We start from the raw sequence: 23,194 nt of genomic DNA on the forward strand, positions 1-23,194 counted from the left end.
AGTACTGCTATAAACCTTGAAGAGAAAGTTGGGAGAAGAAACTTTTACAGTTCAAAGCAGTGTCTAGAAAATGTTTCTGTAAACAGTATTTTGGCAAGTGCTTTTCCTGTAAACGTATTTACAAGTTCCAGTGATTCTCCCGCCTCAGCCTCCCAAGTAGCTGGGATTACAGGCATGCACCACCACTCCCAGCTAATTTTGCATTTTTAGTAGAGATGGGGTTTCACTATGTTGGTCAGGCTGACTGGGCCTGACTGGGGTTCAGAGGAGGAGGAGGAAAAAGAAGAGGAGGAAAGGGAGGTGGTCTCGAACTGTTCACCCCAGGTGATCCACCCACCTCAGCCTCCCAAAGTTCTGGGATTACAGGCGTGAGCCACCGCACCCAGCCGTAAATGTATTTTTCCCTAGCATTTTTGTAACTGCTATAGGCATCCATACGGCAATTAGAAGTAACAGACAAGCAAAACCCTATGTTTAAAACAAAACGTGGTGAAAATAACATATTTTCAGACGTGTTTCAAGTACAGTATTTCTAAAAAACAATATATATATATATATATATTTTGTTTTTTAACTCGTGTCTTTAGCCCTCACACACAAGGAAGACCCGGAATTCATGTTTCTCTGTAGTCAGGTACAACGTGTTTTTTGGGATGACAACTCCAGGTTAAATAGAGGGTTTGCTTAGAAGAGCTGCATCCACGCTGGTCAATTGCACTTGCTCGGCTGCCGTCGACGGTAAGTAAAGTAGCTGCACATGTAAGTACCAGCCGTCCGTGGTCGGTTAGAAAAGGCCCCGGATGTTCAGGGGGTGGAGTCGGCGTCTACCCATGAAGCAGCGCGCGCAGTTATATACTCCTGCCCCCGGCTGAGGCGCCGGTTCCGCGCTGGAAGTCTCTGCGGGAGTCGCTGTTGCTGAGGCTGTCGCCCGAGGTTTTCGCGCTCCTCCCTTTCCTCCTCCTCTTTCTCCTCCTCCTTATCCGAACCCCAGTCAGGCCGATCTGCTCTGCTCTCGGTAAGCGGCCCCCGCCCCCGCCTGTGCCGCGCGGAAGCAGGCTGCAGCTCTCCCGCGCGGCCGAGGCAGCCTTCCCCAGAGGGCGGTTCTGAGGGCGGCGGGCTGAGGGTCTCTATGCCGGTGCGGATCGACGGGGGTGCGGGGGAGGGGACAGGCTTGGCGGCGTGGTAGCTGGTGGGCCACCATCTTGCGCCGGGCCCTGAAGGGGGAGGGTTTTCTGGAGGTAGAGCCTGGCGGCCCGCGGCGGGCAGTGGTTTCGCGGGCCGCGGCAGCTGCGGCAGCCTTCTCACCTCCTGAGTCCTACCGGTCTGTTTCCAACCCGGTTTGGGCTTTTCTTTCTGGAGGCAACTCCCTTTCGTCTTTTGTACGTTTGATACTGATGTTTGACGGAGACCCGCCCACCCTCAAGTCTCTTCAATCAAACGAAGAGAGACTTGAAGGGATTCCGAACTTTCAGGCGTCAGAGATCCTGTGACCCCTTCTTTCTGCCCAGGTTCCCCCCACACAGGACCGGTCATTCCATGCCCACAACCTTGTTCTGGCCAAAGGGACTTCCCTTCTCTGTCACAGAAATCGTGCCCCATTCCGTTATTGTCTAAGGATAAGAGCCCTGAGGAGAAACGTGGAGTTAAATACACTATATTCTAACTAGGAGGTTTGCAGGTTTCCCTTAAAGAGATGGAAAAAATTATGCTGAGGTATACTCCTGCTGTAGAGATGGAAGGAGTTCCTCTTAACTTCTGTCAGGTTTTAATGCTTTTTAAGGAGAAATTCGAGAGGAAAATGTCAAGTGAACCAGCTTCTGCAAGCATGGGAGACCTTCATCCAAGGGATTCTCTTTGTTTGGAAAGATTTGTTAGTTTTGTGGAGTTTTTTAAATCTGCGACCTTACATTTTTTTTTTTTTTTTACTATTGTTTTCAGGTTTGCACTATGAGTTGTAATGTCTTTTACTGCCCCTAACATAAAATTGAAACCTAGAAGTAGAGTTTTAAACTGCAAAAGTCTCCTCTTAGTATTTGTGAGGTATCCTGGTTTGGGGGTTACCGTGCAAACTTATCTCCTTAAGCAGAAACTTTACTGAGCCTACAAAGGCACTGCTTTGCTTGTACAATTAGGGCTGTGTACCTTTGATGTTTCTACAGCAGCGCAAATTCCATTATAATCGTATCTTGCATTTGTATATTTCATTGGTAGCACCCCTTTTGAGATGGGCTGTAGGGTATTGATAGAACTGTTTGAAGATGAGGAAACAGCCTCGAGGACAGAACTTTACCGAGGTCATGTCCCTAGGAAGTGATGGAACCAATTCTTAAACCTAGGCTTTCTGACCTTCATCTAATGTTCAATTTGCTATATTACGTCTCACTTTTTGTGAGAGTGAGGTGGTCACGGAGAATAAGCAAGGAGGCTCACTTAAAAATTTGAAGAAGTATTATTCAATTCCCTTTTCCTTTATATTTTTAAGGCTTCATTTTTTCTCAACTTTTTAATACTTTAATATTATTTCTAAGCATGTTGAAGAGTTGAAGAATATCCTATTGAAAAAGTTCTTAGGTTGAATAACTCCAAGTCTCAGCTACTTGGTTTTCAGTGAGTTTGTCTTAGGTAATGATTCAAAAAGATTTGATTTCCTCAGTAATTTTTTTTTTTTTTTTTTTTTTTTTTTTTGGAGACGGAGTCTCGCACTGTCCCCCGGGCTGGAGTGCAGTGGCGCGATCTCAGCTCACTGCAACCTCTGCCTTCCGGGTTCAACCGATTCTCCTACCTCAGCCTCCGGAGTAGCTGGAGTTACAGGCGCCTGCCACCACGCCCGGCTAATTTTTGTAATTTTAGTAGAGATGGGGTTTCACTATGTTGACCAGGCTGCTCTGGAACGCCTGACCTCGTGATCCACCCACCTCAGCCTCCCAAAGTGCTGGGATTACAGGAGTGAGCCACCGAGCCCAGCCTTCCTCAGTAATTTGAATCAAATATGTTTGTCTAGATTTTTCTTCCCAGTGCTCTGCACAATCAGAGAAACATCACTAGGAATGAACTGTAGAAATGACCCCTAAAGTATAGTGTTCGTCTAGACTTTATTCTTTCGCTGCAAAGTAGTTTTCTTTTAAGGAGTGTATTTTTTTTCATTTTTTTGTTTCCTTTTTAATTTTTTATTGGCAAATGATAATTGCGTGTATTTATGGGGTACAATGTGATGTTTTGATATGTATACATTATTGAAAGAGGCTAACATAGCCATCATCTTACCAACTTACCATTTTGTTATAAGAATGTTAAAAATCTATTTTAGCAATTTTGAAATATACCATACATTATTAGTATTAGCTGTGGTCACTTTGTAGTGCAATAGATAGCTAAAACTTATTCCTCCAGTCTAATTGAACTTTGTACTCTTGGATCAACATCTTTTCCCCATCTGTCCCACCCCCGAACTCCCAAGCCTCTGGTAACCATCTTTCTACTCAATGTTTCTATGAGATAAAGTTGTTTAGATTCCACATGTAAGTGAGATCATACAGTATTTTTCCCCAGAGACTGATAAGAGAATCCAGCTGCTTTTTATTAAGATAAATATTAAAGACATTTGCAAAAATGTAAATCCATGTTACTCTTCTCATTAGATTTCTTTTTTAAAAGTTATTCTCATTAAAAGTATTTTTATTAACTTGTAATGGGCTTATAAATATTTTAAATAAAAACATTTGAAATCTGTCTCAGTTTTAATTTCTAATATGGGAAATATCAACACATACTGTCCATATAAACATAAAGCTCATTGGGGTTCTCATTAAGTTTTAAGTGAAAAGAAATCCTGGGACAAAAGGTTTTGAGAACAACTGATGTGATGCAATTTATTTATGATATGATTTTAATTGAGCTCTTTATGTGAACTAGATTTGTTTTAAGTGCTTGTACTCATCAACTTACGGTATGACTTCAGGTAAAGAAGGAGAAGTTGAGAAAAATAGTGCAAAGTACTGTTCAATAATATTTCCTGTGCTTTATTTAATGTTCACACTAGCGCTGCAAGGAAGATATTACTGTTTTCGTTTTACAGATAGAAAAACTAAGGCTTACAGAGGTTGATTATACTTCTTATAGATTTGGCAGCCAGGAAGTGGTAGACCAGAAATTCCCACTCAGGTTTTCAGCTCCTGTGTCCAGTGTTCCCATCAGTGCACTTACTTGACATTTTCCCTGGTGGATAAGTTTTACTCCTATAAAAAGCAAATTAATTAATAATACATACTTCTTGAGGTTACTTTAGGAATTAGTGACTATAGAATATCTTATGAAACTTACATAAAGTATTTACTATACATAGTGGCTTCCAAAGGCCAGTAATTGTACATTCGTCTTTTCCCCATGTTATATCTTTTACATAGGAATTATAATAAAAGACTATGCCTATAAAGTCTTTACCCTGAATATAATACAAAACTTATTTGTAGAAGTATATTTTATTATAGTGCCCTATCCCAAAGCTGACATAAAATGTTTTAAAATATAGGCAAACTTTGCAAAGTATTATGCTAGTGAGTTTTAAATCTTAGTGTAAACCAGCTATTTTCTACAAATACATGAAGTATGAAAATTAACAGAGACAAAAGTTGAAAACAAATAAATTAGGATAAAAATAATAAAGTTATTAAATGTCTTCTCAAAATATACTTGGACTTATGTGTTCAGCCTTTCAGAAAAAAAGATAATTTGCATAGTATAAAAACTTGGACAAAGAAAAGGTGAAGAGCCTCTATTTTCTTTCTGAATTGTATGTAATTTGTTCCCAAAACCTACTTTGAAAGTTTCCATCGTTTAAATGCCAGCGAAATTGTCTAAGGAACCAAGATATAATCCAGTTTTCTTGGATTTCAGTACTATACCAATTCTTGTTATAAAAAAAAAAATTTCACAGACACCCCTGAACTTAAAATGTTTGAAACATTCTCAGAGTTCTTACATAACCATAAAACAAAGCAGTCAAGTGAAACTACAAAATCATTGCCATTTGAATCAGTTTTCATATATTGAATATGTATTTTGCTGAGTCACTGCCTACTTCTATTGAGTTTTTCATACCTACTTATATTTACTATATATATACATTCCCTACTTATTATATATAAATAATAGCAAGGTTTTTTATTTGAACCCTTTCAGTACCTTCATTTCTGTAGCTAACCGTATTGTCATTGCCCTTCATTTAGTGCAAATGCGTCATTTAGTTATATAAGGTGGTCACCCAGGGAATCCCCAGAGCAGGCTTGTTAATTTTTTTAGATAGCAAAACAAAAAGAGAATTATATTGTTTTAGAGCTCTCTTGCACAACCTGGAATATATCTATTTTCCTGAGAGGTCTGTTGACCCTGGTTTGAAAAAGAGGTAATCCATTGATGAGTTTATTAATAGTTTTAAACACAGTTGCCGGAAACTTAGCTCAAAGTAGATTAAACCAAAAATGAATAATTATTTTCTCTCTTAACTGAAAAGCTGTTGTGGATAATTTGCTGCAGGCATGGCTAGCTTCAGGTGTTTAAATGGTATCATCAGGACTTGAATGTTTACCTACTCTCCCTTTCTCTACTCAGAATCTTACAGCTTTGCTATCTTTGTTAGGTTCTTTCTTTGGTACTTTTTCTCCACATCACTCCCAAGCTTATATCCTACCAGCTGATTATTTTCTTTCTTTTTATCTTTTTTTTTTTTTTTTTTTAAGATGGTGTCTCACTCTTGTCTCCCAGATTGGAGTGCAGTGGTATGATCTCGGCTCACTGCAACCTCCACCTCCCGGGTTCAAGCGATTCTCCTGCCTCAGCCTCCTGAGTAACTGAGATTACAGGCACATGCCACCACGCCCGGCTAATTTTTATAGTTTTAGTAGAGACAGGGTTTCACCATGTTGGTCAGGCTGGTCTCGAACTCCTGACCTTGCGATCTGCCCTTCTCTGCCTCCTAAAGTGCTGGGATTACAGGCGTGAGCCACTGCGCCTGGCCTTACTATTTTCTTAATAGCATTATTAAGATACAATTCATACAGCATACAATTTACTTATTTGAAGTGTGCGATTCAATGGTTTTAGTATATTTACAGTTGTGCAGCTAGCACCATAGTTAATTTTAGAACATTTTCATCACCCCAGTAAGAAACCTTGTACCCATTAACAGTCACTCCCCATTTCCCACCAACCCTCCCAACCATATGCAGCCACTACTCTACTTCCTGTCTATGGATTTGCCATTTCTAGACATTTCACACGAATGAAATCATAGAATATATGGTCTTTTTGACTCTTCCTTCACTTTGTATAATGTTCTCAAGGCCCATTCATATTGTAACATTTATCAGTGCTTCATTTCTTTTTATTACCAAATGGTATTCAGTTGTATGGATATATCACATTTTGTTTATCCATTCCTGAGTTGATGGGTATTTGAATTGTTTCCACTTTTTGGCTCTTGTGAATAATGCCACTGTGAACATTTGTGTTCGAATTTTTGTGTGGATATATATTTTCAATTGTCTCCAGGAGTGTAATTGTTGGGTCATATGATAACTCGGTTTAACTTTGTGAGGAACTGCCAAAATGTTTTCCACAGTGGCTGCACCATTTCACATTCCCATCAGCAGTGTATGAGGGTTCCAATTTCTCTACATCCTTGCCAACACTTGTGATTATCTGTCTTTTAATTCTAGCCATCCTAGTGGGTGTAAAGTGACATCCATTAACTATTCAAATATTTTTTATTGTGGCAAAATACATATACTGTTTACCATTTTAACTATGTTAGTCTATTATTTTTAACTTTTTGTAGAATAAACTCTTTGTAAAACACAGTTGAGTTTTAGATACATAAAAGCTGAAACCAAAAAATAACTAAATAGGAATTATTTATACAGGCAGTCTTCAAAAAAATGAATAGGTTGTGTTCAGTAGGTGTTTCCCGAGTCAGTTATTCAGAATTCATTTTTTTCCCCCAGAAGAACAGTGTATTAAACATGGGTATAGTGTCTCCACCTGAATCAGTAGCTGAAATATGGAGTGTTCTTTCCTCTTGTGCCTATTTTGATGCCAACTCTGAGTTGCAGAACCTAGAGACCCTCCGGAGTTGCTATTATAGGAGCTCTAAGATGCCCACTACATATCTTTGCTGGATATTCCATTTCTCTGACAGCTTACTTAATCCCCCATACAATTCCTTCCCTTGCCACCAAAATTCTGATGTGGTGACTTTAGGGGTTTTTGTGATAGTTTTAGAAGGCTGCAGTCCTTCCCCAAAGGAATCCATGCAATTGTATGTATTTGTTTATTTTAAAAACTGGAACTAAGTATGGTAGTATTCTATTGACGTGTTGTCCCATAGAAATTCCATAGCTGCGTCATCCACTGCAGTAGCCGCTAACCACTTGTGGCTTTTGAGCACTTGAAATATGGCTAGAGTGACTGAGGAGCTGGATTTTTATTTTTTAATTAAGTTGAAGTAGCCACATGTGGCTAGTGGCTAGTGGCTACTTTATTGGATAGCACAGCTTTGGACTGAAGTTATGGCTCTAATGGCATTCAGAGATTTCTGACTTATTAGAGCGTTTATGAGCATACCAATTAAGACTCTTTGGTGGCTGCATTGGGCCTCAAAAGCTATTTCTATAGCCATAGGCAGTAAATATGACTTGTTTATATAGTCTACTTGTACGTTTAGTAATCATTTTAGGATGGTTATGCCAATAAATATTTTATATGATCATTTAATTAAAGTGTTAAGCCAGGCACAGTGATGTTCACCTGTAGTCCTAGTTACTTGGGAGGATCACTTGAGCCCAAGAGTTCAAGGCTGTGGTATGCGACGATCAGTCGTGCTTGTGAATGGCCGCGTCACTCCAGCCTGGGCAACATAGCGAGACCTTGTCTCTAAAAAATAAAAATTTTAAAAAAAATGTGTTATATGAGTCTCATAGGCTGTTTAATTGTGACTTTAAAAAATTCTGTGCTCTTGGTAGCAATAGATCCTTAATGTTGAGGAAGAATTCTCATGTATTTACGTGACGTATGTATTACCTTAATTCTAATTTAGGAACAAACACTAACTATCCAAGTAGTTGAGTTTGAAGAGATTTGAATAGTCAGAACTCAGAACTAGAGATATGTACCTAATTACAGAATTCACTAGAAACTCTTGTATTAGAAATCCAAACGTTTATACAAGTAACTTCTTCTGGAGTTAAAGTAATGTTTTCCCCTTTGGTCTAATTCAGTCCAAATAATTTGGAATTAGGGAAAGTTTGCTTTTGCCAGTTGGAAGATAAAGACAAATGTGGAGACTGAATTAGCTTTGTATATCCTACTTTAGATTTCTGATGTTTGATTTTTACCTTTTTTGTTTTATAACTGAAATAGTATTTTAAAAGTGTTTATTCTGTATGTAGAATATATGGTATGTACAGTGCACGAGAACTCAGGATACAAATTCCCGTTTTAGAAAGCAATTCAATTTTTTTTGATAATGTTTAATGTAACAGCTTTTTGAAAATCCCGAAGAATCGTAGACAGATTGTAAACTTCTGAAGGCAAGGACTATGACTTATTCATCTTTGTATTTTCCCTAGAACCTAGCACAGTACCCTGAGCACAAAAGGCAATGAGCAGTTACTTTATAATGAATTGTTCTGTTATGCAATTTATCCAATTTTCTGTTACTTTTCGGTTCAGAGTTGATTCAAAAAACTAAAAATATCTAAATGTATGTGTTTTCTTATAGTAATAATATTTCTGAAATGTGACTAGGAATCAGTTAAAGATTAATGTCACTTAGCATTTCAGAATTCAGATTTACTAAAACATATATTACAGGATAATTACTCATTTTTGCAAAAAGATGCCTTTTGAAGTTTATTTGTAATCTGATAACTCCGATTTCTTCAAGTAGTAAATTACAGAATTCTATACGTTAAATGTATTCATTTGGGAATGAACCAGTTACAGAAAATGAATTACCTGTGTGTATCAAACATATCAAACTCAAAAGGTAGGCTTTTGTAGGAGAAAGAGACTAAATTAGTGTGCATTTAATTTAACAAAATCCACACTAGTAGTAGACATCTTTATTTTAGAGGGTGGAAAACTGAGACCTAGCTTACTATCTTGTCTGGAGTCATATGGTGAGTGTGCTAGAGATCAAAATTAGACCCAAAGATTTTGGATCTCAGGTTTCATGTTTTAGTACTTGGTATTACTTAAAGTGACTCATAACATTGATTGATGTCATGTGTTGGTACTTAGGTGACCTTGCAACTTCATGGATGACAACAAACCTTTTCAACCAAAAAGTAAGTATTTCCGCTGTAGTTGATACTAATAGGCATGGTTTTTGTACTGTAAACCTTTCAAAAGAAAAGATTAGAGACAGAAATGGGCACATTTTCTTAAAAACAAATATTATTTATTTATTTATATATTTTTTGAGACAGAGTTTCGCTCTGTCGGCCAGGCTGGAGTGCAGTGGCGCGATCTCGGCTCACTGCAAGCTCCACCTCCCGGGTTCACGCCGTTCTTCCACCTCAGCCTCCTGAGTAGCTGGGACTACAGATGCCCACCATAACACCTGGCTAATTTTTGTATTTTTAGTATAGACAGGGTTTCACTGTGTTAGCCAGGATGGTCTCGATCTCCTGACCTCATGATCCGCCTGCCTCGGCCTCCCAAAGTGCTGGGATTACAGGCATGAGCCACTGCACCTGGCCTATTTGTTTATTTTTAAGACAGATTCTCACTCACCCAGGCTGGAGTGCAGTGGCATGATCTCAGCTCACAGCAATCTCCACTGCACAGGTTCAATCTATTCTCATGCCTCAGCCTCCCAAACAGCTTGGATTACAGGCACCCGCCACCACACCTGGCTAATTTTTGTATTTTTAGTAGAGATGGGGTTTCACCATGTTGGCCAGGGTGGTCTCGAACTGACTAACTGATACACCCACATCGTTCTCCCAAAGTACTGGGATAACAGGCGTGAGCCACTGTGCCTGGCCAAAACAAATATTTGTTAAAGTAATACATATTCCTAGTTTGAAAAAAAATACAGTAAACATGTTGGTAATAGATATGAAATGTTTCCTTCTCATCCCCAGAGATAACTACTGTTGTAGGTTGAGTATACATAATCACAAACTTTTTTCTATGCATAGACAAAAAATAATTTCTAAATAAGATCATACTATATATGCTATTATGTGCCTTTTAAAAATTTTTGCTCAGTAGTATATCTTGAAATTAACAATGGCAGAACTCAGTAAAAAAGCATAGGGAAGACCTATTATTTGTTCCCATAATATCATCACAGTGGTATCAACATGAATGTAAATTATTTTTTTAATTATCAGTATATATGAGTCTCCCTTATTTCTTTAAATCTGGCATTGCCTGGGTTTACCTAGTTTCTTACCCCATAGATAATCATGTGTTAAGTACCTACTACGTATCCAATACACTACTGTGTGTAGGAGGAAATACAAAGAAAGAAAATATGTTCTTCACTCTCCAGGAGCTTACTTTGGAGTTGAACATATATAATTAAGACACACTAAGAAATAGTAGGCAGTTTGAGATCATATATATTAAATCTTGAATTTCTTAGCACAGACTGTCAGTGCAGTAAGAGGTTAAAGAAAAGTCTAATGGTTTGCTGAGGAAGTTATAATTGAACTAAGAGTTGGGAAGGGGCAAGGAATAAATTTGAAGTTAGATACTTATTAATACGGCATTTTCCTGAATCTCTGTTACCACTTCTATTAGGTAGATATTGTGCTCATGTTAGAGGTGAGAAAATAGGTTCGAGTAATTTCTCCAGAGTCACATAATTAGTAATGGTGCAATGAGGATTTGAACTATTCAATTTGATGTCAAGTCCATGCTCTTTCCACTATACTCGAATGATGTGGACAGTATAAGGTAAGGAGAAAGGATATTCCAGGTGGAAGAAGCAGTACGAATGAGGACTTCAAGGGACACAATGAGTGTGGTATTTTCAAGTATTCAGAATATACAAATACTGAAATATGAATTAATACTTTTAATTGTCTGACTTAGAACATTCTATATGTTTTTTTGAGGTGGTATTTGGAAAAAAAGGGTCAGTTCATAATATTGGTTACTTTTGGGAGAATGTGAAGATTTTTTGTTTTGGGGGTTTCTTTGTTTGGTAGGCAGACTACTGAACATGAAACAGTGTTATGCCAAGCCATGGTATCTGGCATATCTGTATAGAAGAGGAAATCAAAATGTTTTAAAAGAATGGAACCAATTTGTTAAGAGGTTTTGTTTGTGTCCTGTCCTCAAATCATTGTTTTCAAGTTTTACATGTTAAGGCCATGCTAAAGGATGGTCTTAATTTTTGAGTCAAAAGTAGAAATGGCATTATTTTAGTATAGTAAAATTACTGTTAGGAATGACTGCACTTGAAAAACAAAGATATCATTGTTTAAACCAGAACCCTGAAGTTGTTTTATATTGTTTCTATTTATTCTTATAGTTGTCCCCCACAATCCACATGTCTCTCCATCACTTATATACATTCCCATTTTTATTATTTATTTATTTTTTATTTTTTGGAGGCAGAGTCTAGCATTGTGGCCCAGACTGGAGAGCAGTGGTGCCATCTCTGCTCACTGCAACCTCTGCCATTCAGGATCAAGTGATTCTCCTGCCTCAGCCTCCCAAGTAGCTGGGATTGCAGGTGTGCCCCACCGCTCCCGGCTAATTTTTGTAATTTTAGTAGAGACGAGGTTTCGTCATGTTAGCAAGGCTGGTCTCAAACTCCTGGCCTCATCTCAGTCTACCAAAGTGCTGGGATTAAAGGTGTGAGCCACCGTGCCCAGACTCTATTGCTGTTATGTTAGTTTACATCTCCTTCACTGCTTTTTAACCTAAACAATACACGGATCTTTTTTTAAAGTCAAACGAACTTGAAAAGACTTTTAAGTTACATAAGCACAGTCTCTTGAAGGGAGGGAGTGAAGGGGAGAGAGAGAGGTAGAGATAGCTGTGTATATGTGAGCGCATGTACATACCTATATCCTCCCTGTTTTTCAAGCTAAAAAATTGAAAAGCATGTACTTTCAGTTGTATAGCTGTTTTTCTAATAATTACTTCTACGTTTCTCAATTTTTAAAAACTCATGTACATATAGTTGTCTCTTGAATCATCATGTTTTGCCATTACCTAGTGATTTTCTATCAAGGAAGATGAGGATTTTAGTTTTCTTAAAACTTTTTCTTCCTTTTAAGCATCTCTCAATATAGTTATATCTCAATTTTTGAGTAAATCGTATTCGATGATTTTATGATGACCATAATACTGTTCACAGGTGAGCGTGGTACTGTATTAATGTATTATGATGGATACATTTCCTTTTCTGTTTTTATATATTGCTCAATTAAAATTTTCATTTTATAAGTTAGCAAAGTTTATTAAAACCTGTAGCCACTCACACCCTTCCAGAGCCTCTTTTCTTTTTTTATTTTCTGAGACAGTCTCACGCTGTCGCCCAGGCTGGAGTGCAGTGGCGTGATCTCAGCTTACTGCACTCCCGGGTTCCAGCAATTCTCCTCCCTCAGCCTCCCTTCTAGCTGGGATTAAAGGTGTGTGCCACCATGCACTGCAAATTTTTGTATTTTTGTTTTCAGTAGAGACAGGATTTTGCCATGTGGACCACACTGGTCTCACACTCCTGACCTCAAGTGATCTGCCTGCCTCAGCCTCCCAAAATGCTGGGATTAAGGTCGTGAGCTGCCACGCCCTGCCACTTCCTCGTCCCCTTTTTTTCTTGAGATGAAGTCTCCCAGTCACCCAGACTGGAGTGCAGTGGTGTGATCTTGGCTCACTGCACCTCCCACTCCCAGGTTCCAGCGATTCTCATGCCTCTGCCTCTCGTGTAGCTGGGAATACAGGCATGCGCCACCACCACACCCGACCCCATGGCCTCTTAATTCACTTTTCCTACACTGTGAGACTTGTCAGGTAATCTAACAATTTAATGTTTAATATTTTAATAATATTTGGGGGGATTGGCAGGTTCCTGGGAGTGAGTGGTATTCTCCTGCACTACTCTGGCTTGTTGCTCTGTAGGCCTACTGCACAGCTATTGTCCTGGGACTTTCTTTTGTTTTTGTATTGTGCTGAATGTCAGATTTTCTGCATCCTGTGTCATTCTCCTTAAGTCTTGTTTTGGTGGATTCTTACTGAGAAAGGGTGAATGAGAGGGAAATGTTGTATAATATTGCTGGTCTTTATTCTTTTTTTTTTTTTCTTTTCTTTTTTTTTTTTTTTGGAGATACGCCCTTACTCTGTTGCCTAGATTGGAGTGCAATGGTACCTTCATGGCTCACTGCAGCCCCCACCTCCTGGGGCTCAGGTGATTTTCCCACCTCAACTTTCTGAGTAACTGGGGCTAGAGGTGCATGCCACCATGCCTGGCTAAGCTGTTCTTTATTGTTTGTTTGTGTGTTTGTTTGTTTGTTTGTTTGAGTCTCACTCCATCACCCAGGCTAGAGTGCAGTGGCAGGGCCCAGTCTCAGCTTACTGCAACCACCGGCTCCCGGGTTGAGGCGATTCTTGTGCCTCTGCCTCCCAAGCAGCTAGAATTACAGGTGCGCACCACTGTGCCTAGTTAATTTTTGTATTTTTGGTAGGTACGGGGTCTCACCATGTTATCCAGGCTGGTCTCGAACTCCTGGCCTCGAGTGATCTACCTGCCTCGGCCTCCCAAAGTGCTGGGATTACAGGCCTGGGCCGCTGCACCCAGCCACTTGGCAATTTCCAGTATTCTGAAATTTCATATGTCTTTCTAGTGTAGTTTTTATTCTTGATCAACATGCTGACTGCTAGTGGGCCCTTTCAATTCTGTAGATTTATATCCATGAGAACTGGGAATTTTTCTTGTATTTTCCTTTGATTACTTCTCCTCTCCTTTTTCTCTTACTTTTGTTTTTCCTGGAACTTTTGTTAGGTGCATTTTATACCTTTGAAATTGATTTTTCTACCAATCTTGTTTTCTGTGTTTAATATATGTGTTTTTTGTCTTTTGGCTTCACATTTATTCAACTTTGACATTTGACCTTTTTTTTTTTTTTCTTTACTGAATTTTGGCTGTCTTTATATAATATCGTTGTCTTATCTCTAAAGATGCTAATTATATCCTGTTGTCTCTTGCTCTCTGTATTATCTCTGTCTACTTTTTTTAACTTTTAAGTTCAGGGATACATGTGCAGGTTTGTTATGGGTGCACTCATGTCTTGGGGGTTTATTGTATAGGTTATTTCATCACTCAGGTATTAAGCCTAGTACGCATGAGTTATTTTTCCTAATCTTCTCCGTCCTTCCACCCTCAAGTAGGCCCCCAGCATCTGTTGTTCCCCTCTATATGTCCGTGTGTTCTCATCATTTAGCACCCACTTATAAGTGAGAACAAGTGGTATTAGGTTTTCTGTTCCTGCATTAGTTTGCTAAGGATAATGGCCTCCAGCTCCATCCATGTTCCTGCAAAGGACATGACCTTGTTCTTTTTTATGGCTACAAAGTACTCCATGGTGTATATGTACCGCATTTTCTTCATCCAGTCTACCATTGATGGGCACTTGGGTCGATTCCATGTCTTTGCTCCTGTGAATAGTGCTGCAGTGAATGTATGTATACATGTGTCTTTTTGATAGAGCAGTTTACATTCCTTTGGGTATATACCTAGTAATAGAATTGCTGGGTCTGATGGTAGTTATGTTTTTAGCTCTTTGAGGAATCACCACACTGTCCTCCACAGTGGTTGAACTAATTTACACTCCCACCAACACTGTATAAATGTTCCTTTTTCTGTGCACCCTCCCCAGCGTCTGTTATTTTTTTGACTTTTGAATAATAGCCATTCTGACAGGTGAGAGATTATATCTCAGTGTGGTTTTGATTTGCATTTCTTTAATGATCAGTGATGTTTTGCTTTTTTTAATATGCTTGTTGGCTACATGTATGTCTTCTTCTGATAAGCGTCTGTTCATATCCACTGCCAACTTTTTAATGGGGTTGTTTGCTTTTTTTCTTATAAATTTGTTTAAGTTCCTTATATATGCTGGATATTAACCCTTTGTCAGATGCATAGTTTGCAAAATTTTTCTCCCATTTATAGATTGTTTACTCTGTCTATAGTTTCTTTTGCTGTGCAGAAGCTCTTTCGTTTAATTAGAGCCCATTTGTCAATTTTGGCTTTTGTCGTAATTACCTTTGATGTCTTTGTCATGAAGTCTTTGCCCATTCCTACGTCCAGAATGGTATTGCCTGGGTTGTCTTCCAGGGTTTTTATAGTTTTGGGTTTTACATTGAAGTCTTTGATCCATCTTGAGTTGATTTTTGTGTATGGTGTAAAGAAGGGGTCCAGTTTCAGTCTCTTGCATATGGCTAGCCAGTTATCCTGGCACCATTTATTGAATAGGGAGTCCTTTCCCCGTTGTGTGTTTTTGTCAGTTTTGTCAAACGTCAGATGGTTGTAGGTGTGTGGCCTTATTTCTGGGCTCTCTATTCTGTTGCATTGGTTTATATATGTGTTTCTGTACCAGGACCATGCTGTTTTGCTTATTGTAGCCCTGTACCGTTTGAAGGCAGGTAGCATGATGCCTTCATCTTTGTTCTTTGTGCTTAGGTTTGCCTTGGCTGTCCAGGCCTTTTTTTTGGTTCCTTATGAATTTTAAAATAACTTTTTCTTGTTCTGTGAAGAATGTCATCGGTAGTTTGATAGGCATATCATTGAATCTATAAATTGCTTTGGGCAGTATGCCATTTTAACAATATTGATTCTTCCTATTCATGAGCATAGAATGTTTTTTCATGTGTTTGTGTCATCTCTGATTTCTTTCGGCAGTGTTTTGTAATTCTCATTGAAGAGATTCTTTAACCTCCCTGGTTGGCTCTATTCCTAGGTATTTTATTCTTTTTGTGGCTATTGTGAATGGGATTGTGTTCCTGATTTGGCACTTGGCTTGACTGTCGTTGGTGTATAGGAATGCCGGTGATTTTTGTACATTGATTTTGTATCCTGAGACTTTGCTGAAGTTGTTTATCAGTTTAAGGCACTTTTGGGCTGAGACTACGGGGTTTTCTAGGTAGTGGCTCATGCTGTCTGCAAACAGGGGTAGTTTGACTTCCTGTCTTCCTATTTGGATGCCGTCTATTTCTTTCTCTTGCCTGATTGCGGGACTTCCAATATTGTGTTGAATAGGAATGGTGAGAGAGAGCATCCTTGTCTTGTGCTGGTTTTCCAGGGGAATGCTTCCAGCTTGTGCCCATTCCATATGATGTTGTCTGTGGGGTTGTCATAGATGGCTGTTATTATTTTGAGATGTTTCTTCAATACCTAGTTTATTGAGATTTTTTTTCTTTTTGTTTTTGAGGTAGAGTCTCACTCTGTCGCCAGGCTGGAGTGCAGTGGCACAATCTTGGCTCACTGCAACCTCCGCCTCCTGGGTTCAAGCCATTCTCCTGCCTCAGCCTCCCAAGTAGCTGGGACTGCAGGCACACGCCACCACGCCCAGTTAATTTTTGTATTTTTAGTAGAGACGGGGTTTCACCATATTGGCCAGGATGGTCTCGATCTTTTGACCTCGTGATCCGCCCGCCTCGGCCTCCCAAATTGCGGGATTACAGGCCTGAGCCACCACACCTGGCTGTTTATTGAGAATTGTTAACACGAAGAAGTGTTGAATTTTATTGATAGCCTTTACTGTGTCTGTTGAGATAATCAGATAGTTTTTGTCGTTAGTTCTGTTTATGTGATGAATCACATTTATTGATTTGCATGTGTTGAACGAACCCTGCATCACAGGGATAAAGCCTACAGGATAGTGGTAGATAAGCTTTTTGATGCGCTGCTGTATTCGGTTTGCCAGTATTTTGTTGAGGATTTTTGTATCCATATTCATCAAAGATGTTGGCATGAAAGCTTTTTGGTTTTTTGATTATTGGTTTTTTCGTTTTTCGTTTTTCATTTTTTTCTGAGACAGCGTCTCACTCTGCTGCCCAGGCTGTAGTGCAGTGGCATGATCTCATCTCACTGCAACCTCCGCCTCCTGGGTTCAAGCGATTCCCCTGCCCCAGCCTCCTAAATAGTTGGGCTTACAGCTGTGCACCATCATACCTGGCTAGTTTTGTGTTTTTAGTAGAGACAGTGTTTCGCCATGTTGGCCAGGCTGGTCTTGAACTCCTGGCATCAAGTGATCCGCTCACCCCGGCCTCCCAGAGTGCTGGAATTAAGGTTGTGAGCCCCTGCGCCTGGCTCCTTCTGTCACGTGTGTGTGTGTGTGTGTTTTTCAGACGAAGTCTAACGCTACCTCCCAGGCTGGAGTGCAGTGTTTGCACCTCCCCTTCCTGGGTTCCAGAGATTCTCGTTCTCTTCCTGGGTTCCAGAGATTCTCATTCCTTCGCCTCCTGGGCAGCTGGGACTACAGACATGCACCACTACCATGCCCGGTCCTATGGCCTATTAATTCACTTGTCCTACACTGTGAAACTTGTCAAGTTATCTAACAATTTAATGCTTAATATTTTGGAAGATTGGCAAGTCTCCTGGAAGTGATATTCTCCTGCACTGCTCTGGCTGTTCGCGCTGTAGGCCTACTGCACAGCTGTTGTCCTGGGACTTTCTTTTGTTTTTGTGTTGTGCCAAATGTCAGATTTTCTGCATCCTGCATTGTCCTCCTTCTTAAGTCTTGTTTGGTGGATTCTTCCTGAGAAAGAAAGGGTGAATGAGAGGGAAATGTTGTATAATATTGCTGGTCTTTATTCTTCCTTTTATTTTTTTCTGACAGGTCCTTAATCTTGCCTAGACTGGAGTGCAGTGGTGCCATCATGGCTCACTGCATCCCCAACCTCCTGGGGCTCAGGTGATTCTCCCACCTCAGCGTTCTGAGTAGCTGGGACAGAAGTACTTGCCATCATGCCTGGCTAAGCTGTTGTTGTTTTTTTTGTTTTTGTTTTTGTTTTTGTTTTTTTTTGAGACTCAGTCTTACTCTGTTGCATAGGCTGGAGTACAGTGGTGTGATTTCATCTCACTGCAACCTCTGCCTCTTGGGTTCAAGTGATTCTTCTGCCTCTGACTCCCAAGTAGCTGGGATTACAGGCGTTCACCATCACCCTGGCTAATTTTGTATTTTAGTAGAGATGGGGTTTCACCATGTTACCCAAACTGGTCTCGAACTCTTGACCTCAAGTTAACCGCCCACCTCGACCTTCCAGAGTGTTGGGATTACAGGTGTGAGCCACCGCGTGCAGCCAAGTTTTATTTTTTTGTTGTTTCTCTTCCAGGTTTTGTTATCAGGACAATGCTGGCCTCATCTCATAGAATGAGTTAGGAAGGACTTTCAGTAGAAATAGTACTAGCTCTTCTTTGTACATCTTGTAGAATTCAAGTGTGAATTCATCTGGTCCTCACCTTTTTTTTATTGGTAGGCTCTTTTTACTGGTTCAATTTCAGAGCTTGTTATTATTCTGTTCAGGGATTCAGTTTATTTCTGGTTCAGTCTGGGGAAAGTGAATGTGTCCAGAAATTTGTTCGTTTTTTCTGGATTTTCTAGTTGGTGTCCATAGAGGTGTTCATAATATTGTCTGATGTTTATTTGTATTTTTCTGGGTTCAGTTGTAACATCTCCTTTGTTGTTTCTTATTGTGTTTATTTGGATCTTCTCTCTTCTGTATTAGTCTAGCTAGTGGCCTATTTTATTAATTTTTTCAAAAAAACAGCTACCGGATTCATTGATCTTTTGAATGGTTTTTCTTTTCTCAGTCTCTTTCAGTTCAGCTCTGATTTTGGGCATTTCTTGTCTTCTCTGTCAGCTTTGGGATTGGTTTGCTCTTCTTGCTTCTCTAGTTCTTTTTGTTGTCATGGTAGGATGTTAAATTGAGATGTCTTTTTGATGTGGGTGTTTAGTGGTCTCTTTACATAATCCCATACTTCTCAGAAGTCTTGTTTGTTCTTTTTCATTCTTTTTTCCCTGTATTTTTTTGGCTATCTTAGAAAGCCAGTCTTCAAGCTCTGAGATTCTTTCCTCTGCTTGTTCTGTTCTACTATTAATACTTGTGATTGCAGTTTGAAATTCTTGTATGTTTTTTAGCTCTATCAGGTCAGTTGTGTTCTTTTCTATACTGGCTATTTTGTCTGTCAGCTCCTGTATTGTTTTATTATGATTCTTAGCTTTCTTGGATTAGATTTCAGTGTACTCCTGCATCTCAATGACCTTTATACCTGTTCATATTCTGAATTCTTTTTTCTGTCCTTTCAGCCATCTCAGCCCCCTTCAGAACCCTTGGTGGAGAGCTAGTGTGGTTATTTGGAGGAAAGAAGGCACTCTGGCTTTTTGAGTTGTCAGAGTTCTTTTGCTGGTTCTTTCTCTTCTTTGTGAGCTTATGTTCCTTCAGTCTTTGAAGTTGCTGTCTTTTGGGTTTTTTTTTTTTTTTTTTTTTCTTCTATCTGATGACCTTAAGAGTTTGATTGTGGTATAAGATAGATTCAGTCAACTGGCTTCATTTCTAGATTTTAGGGGGCCAAGGCTCAGCTTACAACTCCCGGAGTGCATGCTCTAATTTTGCAGGACTGATATTGGGCCTCCGCTTTTTTCTCTGGCTTCTCAAGTTTAGGAACCCACTGTGCTAGGGGGACTGAGGTGCTCATGTACCTCTTGTCCCAGCATGCCAATGGGTGGTGCCAGCCAAACTGTTTTGTAGGGCAGTGACAGCAGGGTCCGTTCCTGTTCACACATGCCAGTGGCAGCAGCAGCACAGCAGAGTGCACATTCATCAGCTGCTGCAGGATGCTAGCAGCTTCTGCATGGACTTTCGCAGAAGCGGCAGAGGCAGCATGGCTCAGGGGTGCAGGGGCCCCAGCCGGCAACTTTGCATATGGTCATGCTGGTGGTGACATCAGCGTGGGGATGGGTCACTGGCCAGTGCAGGACTGTATGCGCTCTTTGTACATGTTGATACAGGCAGAGATGGCTGCTCAGGGTCGGGGAGGGTCCACTGTTCTCTGTGCCTAGTTACATTCTAGTGGCAGTGGTGGCTCAGGGTCAGGGTGCTGGTGGGTACAGGGCTTGCGGGCTCTGTGCTCACCAAGGCTCCGACTACAATGGCATTATGGCAGAGGAGGGTGGGCGGAGTGCACTCCCACTGGCAGCAGGCAGGGCAAAGTGCACATGTACATGTGTGCTTACAGGGCAGGGAAGGCACGATCCACCTGCGCACATACACACTGACTGGCAAAGTGATGTGGAGGGAGGCCGTGGACCCCGGGTAAGCAGGAGTGGGGAGAATGAGCAGGTGGACCAGTGCATGGCCACAGGAGCAACCCTGCTGGAGCTCTCTGCTGGTCAAACCTGGACGGCCAGCTCAGGAGCTATGATGAGGGCCATCAGGGCACCCTGGGCTGTACTGCAAAAGGGAATGGGCAGGCTGGGGCCCCAGGACAGGACAGCAGATCAAAGAGTGCTCAGGTCAGACCGGTCCTGTCTGATGGGCAAGGCCACCCTGCAGAGTTCAGGTCTGACAGTTCCTCTAGTGCTACAGTCTCTTATAGAAACAAGCAGAGCCTAGGGGGATGAGCATCCCAGGCTGTGCTCCAATACAGATGCTCCTGCAGCAAACCCTCTGGGCTTCACACTGGCTCACGTGCTGCCTCTATCGCTTCTCTAAGCCGCTCTCCCTGCCAACCAAAGTGTCCGTGATGATCGAGGGATTTTCTGCTGCCGGGATCCCAAGAGGTCTGTGGCAAGAGTGAGTTGCTCCTTGCCAGTTCAACTCACCCATTCCCCTGGAGGCATTAGGGGCCAGGAACCAGTCCCTGTGCACAGTAGCCCCATGTGGGCTTCCCAGTTTCCTCCGGCTTCATTCCAGCTTCTGTGTCTTCCCTCAGCCCACTCAGTGCCTCCCCTTTGAAGATCTGTTAGGAGTACACCAGTCGTCCCAGTTTCTTGGTGGCAGCTGTTCCACCTAGCTGTATCTAGTCCGCCATCCTGCGTAGCTCTCAGTTTTCTTTAAAATCCTTTAATCTGTTTTATTGCTTTGGTGTTTCACATTGAAGGTTTTCCTCAATTTTCTGGTACTCATTGGTTGTCCACCCATATTTAAGAGTGAGGCACTAAAATGCTTCCCAGGAGATCTGAGTTTGGTCAGAACTTGTAGGCTGGTGATATTCACAGTATGTTTTTTACTCAGTTTCTTCAAATGAGAAATGTCTAATCTGTCCTGGAATGGAATTAAGTTTCACTTAATTTCCGTATTTTCAGTCTAGGACATTATCCCTGCTTTGCTCTGTGCCTGATATACCTGAATCTGGTTCCATTCTTCTAGTATATCTCTTACCTATTTTCTCTTAGTTTATCTCCCTTGTTTGTACAAGTGGAGTTTTTTTTTTTTTCAGATAATAGCTAACAAATCCTTGTTGTAGATATAATCATTCTAGTCATATAACTAAAACTCACTTTGGATTTGATCCTAAAATGTATTGGCCACTGTAAATGACTACTATCCTTCATTATCTATCTGTCTAGCCAAGTTTAACTAGCTTAGATCTTAGAGATTTAGTTCTGAGTTTATTTCTTTTGCTACCATGTACTGATTACAAGGCAGAGATGGCCACTCAGGGTTGGGAAGGGTCCACTGTAGACCATGTCTGTAGTCCCAGCTACTCAGGAGGCTGAGGCACGAGAATCAAGTCAGAAGGCTGGGCGTGGTGGCTCACGCCTTTAATCCCAGCACTTTGGGAGGCCGAAGCAGGCAGATCACTTGAGGTCAGGAGTTTGAGACCAGCCTGGTCAACATGGTGAAACCCCGTCCCTACTAAAAATATAAAACTTAACTGGGCGTAGCAGTGGGCACGTGTAATCCCAGCTACTTGGGAGGCTGAGGAAGGAGAATCGTTTGAACCCGGGAGGCAGAGGTTGCAGTGAGCTGAGATCACGCCTGGGCAATAAGAGCAAAACTCCGTCTCAAAAACAAACAAATATCAAGTCACTAATTGCTATTAGGATTATTAAAGTGCATCTTAAATATCATACTGTGTATTGCACAAAAAATATTTTTCTCTTTGAAAACAAAGTTTGCTTCTCTCCTTTTGAAAATTAGACATTTCAAAAATGGCAGAACTCTTTATGGAATGTGAAGAAGAAGAGCTAGAGCCTTGGCAGAAGAAAGTAGAAGAAACTCAGGACGAGGATGACGATGAACTGATCTTTGTTGGAGAGATATCAAGTTCAAAACCAGCCATATCAAGTAAGCATTTACTTTCAGTGAAGTAACGTTTCATAAGATGGTTGTTTCTAATGGAAGATATATGGGATATCTTATCTGTCCTTGATACTGTTGTTCTTCTGTAAGGAGTTAGAGGTAAGAGGGAGAGTAAAGGTCTGTAAGAACTTGTGAGAATCAAAGCAAGAATGTAGTTGAGGACTGGAGTAAGGAGGTGAGAGGTTAAAATATCAGATGAGAGCAAAAGGAAATAACTAAGTTAATTGAGGGTTAAGATGACCTGAACAACATTGTAAGCCTTCTGAGATTGAAAATCATAATTTTTAATGGAGCCAAGTAGCCTGTTTGTTAATTTTTTTTTCTCCCTTAAACTCAGATGTACAGAAAATGAAGTGTTTGGAATACTTTTCTTAAAATATCATAATATGCTAAATAAGTTTGTGTGTCTTATGGGGGTTCTAATGTCTAAGCAACTGCCTCATCAAAGTATCATCTTGATATATGACTATAAAATGCATAGGTGCTGCATCATTATAGAATCTCTGGTCTGTCTACCAGCATGTGCTGTAGCCTCTGGCTACACCCATCTTCTGCGACTACTGTTTATATTCATGAAGGAGGGAGGGCCTGGTTTTCCAGCACTATGCTTGGACAATGCAGGCAGTCAGCACACGTAAATCTTCGTGGCTTTCTGGCAAAACATGTCCAGTACCTTTGTGGATTGTTAGATTTCTGTTAGAGTAAGTAGACTTGGCATTATTATAATGTTAAAGTGAAGATATTGGTGATGCTTGTTAGAGTATCTTCTCCCTGTAATCCTAGCAGTTCGGGAGGCCGAAGTGGGTGCATCACTTGAGGCCAGGAGTTTGAGACCAGCCTGGCCAACATGGTGAAAGCCCCTCTGTACTAT

General features: G+C 40.5%; 1 protein-coding gene across 1 annotated transcript in view; it reads left to right on the plus strand.

Moving 5' to 3' along the window:
* The first annotated feature begins 861 nt into the window (after positions 1 to 861).
* Positions 862 to 23,194, plus strand: part of LOC105481470 (zinc finger protein 280C) — a 67,315-nt gene continuing 44,982 nt past the window's right edge. Inside the window, exons 1-3 of the mRNA XM_071088985.1 lie at positions 862 to 1,015; positions 9,295 to 9,341; positions 22,162 to 22,308. Of these exons, the coding sequence (XP_070945086.1) occupies positions 9,311 to 9,341; positions 22,162 to 22,308 (178 nt within the window). The 5' untranslated portion in view covers positions 862 to 1,015; positions 9,295 to 9,310. The remainder of the gene's footprint in view (positions 1,016 to 9,294; positions 9,342 to 22,161; positions 22,309 to 23,194) is intronic.

This window comes from Macaca nemestrina, chromosome X, assembly GCF_043159975.1.
Source record: "Macaca nemestrina isolate mMacNem1 chromosome X, mMacNem.hap1, whole genome shotgun sequence".
Classification (NCBI taxonomy): Eukaryota; Metazoa; Chordata; class Mammalia; order Primates; family Cercopithecidae; genus Macaca; species Macaca nemestrina.